Below are 6,410 nucleotides of genomic sequence, written 5' to 3' on the forward strand. Positions count from 1 at the left end.
AAACATGGAATTTGGTTCTTTCCTCCAAATGTGTTTGATACCCCTGCTTAGAGTGACCATATTTCCCAGAGGGAAAATGGGATATTGCGTTGGGCTAGCCCAAGCCATCCTCTCCCCGACCCCCATGCAGGGCTGCCCTGAGCCACTCACCTAAGCCCTGCTTCTCCTCTTCCCCTCCCCGCCCCTCCATGCAGCCTGAGATTGCTGCTTGCCTGAGCCCTGCCCGAGCCCTGCCTCCCTCCCTGCATGGGGCTAGCATGGTTCCTCCACACCCCACTTTTTTGACAAAAGTGGGCATTTGCCCCATTTTCTCTTGCCAACTGAGCAAGTCAGCAAGAGCAAACAGGACAAATGCTCACTTTTGCCGAAAAAGTCAGGAGAGCTTAAAAAAGGGACTGTCCCAGCCAAAACTGGACATACGGTCACCCTACCCCTGCTGCTGGCCATGATACCTCATTGTTTGATCCAGGGTTCATTCCTTTAGTCCACTGTGCTTTGCAGTGTGCATCTGGGATTCTTGTTCTAGATCATACTGCTTCATTCTTTGTCCCTCTATGCCACTTCTGCCAGGAGGGACCATTGCAGTATTGTTTTGAACATGCAAAGGATTCCAGTAGAATCAAAAGCTTTATTTCTGAATTTCTAGTCTGGTTCAAGAAGTGGTAAGATAGACTTGCTACTGTTTTAAGTATGAAGAGTACTACACCTCTCTCTCTCTCTCTCTCTGCAATAGTGCCTCTATGGGAAATAGAATTAATATATTTCAAGGCCAAAAGAGACTGCCATATAAGGTTTGTCACACACTTTTTTTCTTCCCATCCATTGTCTTGTAAGCTGTTTGGGACAGCAACTGTCCTTTACTATCAGTTTATCAGTGCCTAGTACAATGAGGTTCTGATCTTGGTTGGGACATGTAGCCATTACTGTAATACCAATAATATTTAATAAGAAGTCACTGGGAAGTGAAGCTTTGGCTGAAACACACTTTATTGTATTTTTAAAAAACCGTAAATCAACAGCACTAAAAAATAAAAGTTAAAAAAATATATAAATGCAAGACTGTAGTAAGTTGGGACCTAGATTTTGGTTATTCTCCAAGGATGCAGGGCAACTTGGGCTCCTGCAACTGATGCAGCTGCACTGGGCTCTGGCCTTCAGTGGCTCCAGTATACTTTTTGCAATCAGTTCCACATGCACGGACCCATCTGATTCTGGTCCCAGCAGTTCATGGCAGACAGTTAACCCCCTTCATTCCTTCTCCCGGCTTCCTCTAAGACAGTTATTTCTTCTCCACTTTTTGGCTCCATGGAGAGAAGGCAAAAAAATCTGTGGGGCCCCATAAATAGCTTTTCAGAAGGGGATGCAGACAGACAGGGACTTTGTGGGCATGCAGAAGGAGTTGGATGGGGCCTCACACTTGTTAAGTAATGTAGGACCCTATAAAATGTAGGGTTGTCTCTACAAGGTTGTGAATGTCTTTGGTACCTGCTGGTGAGTAGTCACTCATTTCTATTTCTCATCTAAGACTACCCTGGTTCTGAACAACCCACTTTAAGGGACAGTTTCTAACTCACAGCCCATCAGTTACTGTATTGTTTCTGGAAAAACCCAAAACTTTGTTTCTGAGGAAGATGCCAAGACAGCATGAAATCTAAGGAATGATTCAGGACATTGGCAAATATGTGTGTGTTTGAGGATAATAGGTAAGTGGGTGGACATTCATGTGCACGGGGAGAAGTACATAGTACATATATGTGTGTTTGTTTGTGCAGGGCGTAGCAGATAATGTGAGTGTGTGTATGAGAGAGCGAGTCAGTGTGTGTTCATGAAGGGGATAGTAGGTAGTTTACCTCCCTACATGGACAATGGATAGTGTGTGTATGTGTAGGAAATAGCAGGTGGTGTTGGAGCAGGTAGTGGGTAGTTAGTAGTGTATGTAGGGGTGTAAGGAGAGAATGAGCAGTGTGGGTGGAGAGGTACAGAGTGTACTGTGTGTAGGAGCAGGGGTCTTTTGTGCACTGTCCTCTTCACACTTCCAGACTACAGCCCTGGGCTCAGTGTTCTATCTTTGCCCCACATCCTCTATTGTGGACCCCTTGGTGCTCCCATGACATGGCTCGCAGCACTGAGCTCCTTTCTCCAGTTTGTGGTGACACTAGATGGGTTTTGTGCCTCATCCATAATAAGCAGACTCTGTCTATTTAATCATTGTCTTGAGGGTTGGAAAGCTTCTGCAAAGACATCATCATCAGTGGGACTCTCATAAGCAGGTGGTGGGGTGAGTGGCTCCAGCCGCTCCAGCCTCTCTTCAGCACCTTTGACGTCATGGATATCTGAGACAAAGCGCTGCATCCTGGGGGGCAGCACCAACCTAAGGTGCAGCCTGGAGCCTGCATCTGCCTCAGAGGCACGCCTGATGCCTGATGCCACTGAGACGCTGAAGGTCTCTGCCCCAGTTTCTGCCATACTGGGCGGCTCAATGACCACACTGTATGGTGGGGGCTCCCCCACTGTTGAGGGCACTGTGCCTGAATTGGAGGTGATCGTCCAGACTGTTGGGGTTGGTGTCATTGTCACCACCTCCTCATAGGCTGGTGCTTCGTAGGCAGCATTCACCCTACACACAAAAGATAGGGACATTGACTAAATAGGTCATCGTGATGTTTATACTCTACACGGAGATAAACCCATGAGGGAGGGGATCTGAGTCCTCCAGAATGAGGGCCATGCAACAGACAATAGAACAGGTCAGCAGTGCTCAGATCATTCGTCCATATGGTCCTGTATGCCATGTCCTGCCACTCTAAATTAGAACACTGGTCCATATAATTCAATATCCCACCTCCTGTTGTGCAGGATCCAAACAATGGTTCATTTAGCCTGGTAGTTCAACACTTGCCACAATGGCTCATATCACCTGTCTATCTAGTCTGGTGTCCTCCTGACCCACCAACTGGTGCTCAGCTTAGCAGACATAGCAGATCTACCAACATTTAAATCAATTAATAGGGTTTATTTTGGGAGAAAAAACACTGCACCTTTTAGCTCTATTGTACTATATCAGACTGGCAATGGTGGGGTTTTTGAAGACAAAGAGGGAGGAAAATAAGAAATGCTGTATTTTAGTTTAAATAGGGACTTTCTATTCCACGTAGAGTTAATAGGGGTGTTTGTCAGGAGAGCTGACAACCCTTGTCATTTTTATCCTAGGTAACAACATTGTAGATGCATTCTTCCTAATAATATTTAATCTTTTTTTAACTCTCATGAGCTATTTGCCTCCAGAATACCCAGCAGCAGTGAACCATATCTGAATTTTTTTTAAATCAGTTTTTAATGTTGCCTTTCTAATAATAAATAATCTTTCCCTCTTATACAGCATCTGAGGATCTGAAAGCATTTTACCAAGATGGATAACTTCTTATTATCTCCGTTTTACAGATAGGGAAACTGAGATACAGAGAAGTTAAGGCCCAGTGTCGTCTCTATTTTAAGGTGCCTAATTATAGACAATTTGGGTCTAATTTATGTAAGTGCTGAGCACCTACAACTGTAATTGAAGCCAATAGAAGTTGTGGGTGTTCAACGCCTCTCAAATTCAGTCCCTATGTGTCTCAAGTTGGACAGTCAAAACACAGAGGCACCAAAAATTAGAGACCACTTTTCTAGGGAATAATTGCCCTGCAGATGAGGTTTGGAGAAGTGAGCAGCACAAACCCAGCTGAGATTCACCATAGCATTTCCCCAGCTATTTCTATCTCCTTCCTTGTCTGGCTCATTTTGTTGCAAGACAATAGTTCTGTTCTGGCTCATTAGTGATGCTAGCATTCAGGAAAGAGTTGCAGGGAAGGTTGGGGTAAGATGTGATTACTCAGGGGCAGAGAAAACTGAGCTGGATCTATGTGGCCTCTGAAATGGGCTCTGAGTCAGTGAAGGGAATACCATGAATGTGATTTCTGTGTTGTACAGAATACTTAGCCCTGTATTAACACAGGAGGATGGACAAGATGACCTCTAAAGCAGTGTTTCCCAACAACTGGTCCATGGACCAGCGCCAGTCCCTGAGATCTCCCTGACACAGTTTAGGAAGGCAGCAAACCAGTACCTGGTATCAAAAAAATTGAGAAAACTGCTCTAGAGGACCCTTCCAACCCTACATTTCTAAAATTCTGTGACTTTGGGAACCTCCATATGGGAGGAGAAGCGATTACTGTGCCTCCTGGAATGGACTTTGAGTTTTGCCTCTTGGGAGAAGGGTAGCAGAAGGATGATGAAAGGGAAAGATTAAAATGGTTGTGGCTGAAGGAAGGGGTAAATAAAGGGAAGTAATAGATATAGTTGCTTACCCTGCCTGGCTCTGTCTCCTTGTGGCTGCCTGATTTGTATCCTGTGGGTGCCGATGCTTCAGGAAGCATTCCACAAACACACTCAGCAGGTAGCCAATCAGGCACACGCCCCCCACCCCCAGGAAGAAGAATCCCACTGGGTTGATGTTAGAGGAGACAGCCAGCATGGTGACCCCAATGAGAAGTGCGGCGGTGAAGACAAACAACAAAGCTTGGCGGATGCCTCTCCAATGTGACTCTACCCACATGGTGATATGGATGGTGATGGCAGGCAATGGGAGAAGGCTGGGCAGCTGGGGGAACAGAGATCTGTGGAAGATATGGAGGGGTTTTGAACATGAGACCACAAAACATGTCAACATGGGTGCATGCCTGTGCAAATACATGCCAAGACAAGGACACACCAACATGAGAGCACACACACAAATACATGCCACCACAAGAACATGCACATGCACAACACAGGGACACATGTATATAAATACATGCCAACATCAATACAAGCCAACATCAATACACATCACCATGAGGACATGCTTATGCAAATATACACCAAATGTAGGAGACACATGTGCAAACATGCCTAGAGGGCAACATACACATGCACAAATATGAGGAAATTAGTGTGGACAAATGTACACATACAGACATGCAAATACTCTCCTATGAGGGCATATATACAACAAATGGACATGCAAACACAACAAAGTAACAAAAGATAATGGAATGTGGCATTCCACATTCAAGTACACACTTGAATTCTTGAACACAGGAATATGAGCTGCCTGAGCATAAGCATCTGTTGTCAGATAATGTGCAATATGCAGCCATATACCTAGAGCCCTGTGTGGCTACATAATTTGTATCCACATCTGATCAGTGATCTGCAAAAAATGGTCTGTGGATATCCACATCCACAGATGCGGATATCTGCAGATATAAAGTTGATATCCGCAGATTTTCAGGGCTCTACACATACCCCATGGCTGTGACCAGACTCAGCTTTGATTCTAGCACATAGGCAAAACTCAGCACAAATCTTGGGGTTTATTTTAAATGCACTGTGGCCCCTCCACATTCCTTCCTGTTGGCTGGCTCCTGCCCACTTCCACGTTCCAAGTACCCCAGTTCTCCCCCCGGTTCACTCCCGGGTCATCTTTTCTTTGCTGCAGGAGACAGTGATTATCACTCTGTTGTAGCCTGTATGTCAAGAATACCAGGGACCTCTGTTTGGTGCTGAGGCAAAGACCAGAAGTAAGGACTTGTCCCCTCCTTTCCCCCGCTTAGTGGGAAAACTCATGAGAATAGAGCAGGCAAACCTCAGGGTCAATATTTACAGCACAGCGAAATTACAGTGCAAGGGTGCCCTCTATCGTCTGACACTAGCACAAGTCTCCTTTAACAATTGGCCAATCCTAGGGAAACACCTGAAGGAGCCCTCTCCTTGCTTTATGCTGTTAGTGAACATTGTTCCCATAGGCCAGCCACAAGCTCATCCCAGGCTAGGGAACGCTCTCCTTATGTGAAGTCAATGCTGTATTGAACGCTGCTTCCGCAGCACTCCCCTGCCAGGATGTCCTGGTCTAAGGCCATTCTCTCCCCATCTAAGATCACCGCAGACTTCGTTAGCAAACACGGGAGAGTTCCAGGAACATTCTACAGAGAGAGGGCCCTTGCCTCCCATGTTGCTAGTGCAGAGCCTGAGACTGAATGCTGCATACCTAGGAAATCCCAGACCAGGGCCAGGGAGAAAGGAGAAAGGGACAGAGAATAGGAAAGACAGAAATAGTGACACAGAGAGGGAGAGAAGTGATAGGCATACAGACCCCAACGCTGGCCATTTGCCTGAACCTATCACAGGATTTTTTTGTTTTTGTAATCAAAATCAGATTTCTCTTTATTTTAATGCTTACTCTTGCATTCACATAGATTATACAGATTCACACACCTTCGAACACACACGCATACAAACCACAGATATAAAAACACAGTTGCATACATACTCTCATAGGCATACACTTGCATATACATGTATTCACATGCAGGTGAGTACACCCACACAGG

At 45.5% G+C, this 6,410-nt stretch overlaps 1 protein-coding gene across 1 annotated transcript; it reads right to left on the reverse strand.

Annotated features, from left to right (window-relative positions):
* Positions 1 to 2,205: 2,205 nt before the first annotated feature.
* TMEM139 (transmembrane protein 139) lies at positions 2,206 to 5,129 on the reverse strand. The gene is made up of 3 exons (XM_024211804.1): positions 5,101 to 5,129; positions 4,347 to 4,655; positions 2,206 to 2,617 (listed from the first exon to the last, which is right to left on the reverse strand). The coding sequence occupies exons 2-3, from the start codon at positions 4,592 to 4,594 to the stop codon at positions 2,206 to 2,208; spliced, it is 660 nt and encodes a 219-aa protein (XP_024067572.1). The 5' UTR covers positions 4,595 to 4,655; positions 5,101 to 5,129.
* Between the last annotated feature and the right edge of the window lie 1,281 nt (positions 5,130 to 6,410).

Source organism: Terrapene carolina, unplaced genomic scaffold, assembly GCF_002925995.2.
Source record: "Terrapene carolina triunguis isolate 2854851 unplaced genomic scaffold, T_m_triunguis-2.0 Scaffold740, whole genome shotgun sequence".
NCBI lineage: Eukaryota > Metazoa > Chordata > Testudines > Emydidae > Terrapene > Terrapene triunguis.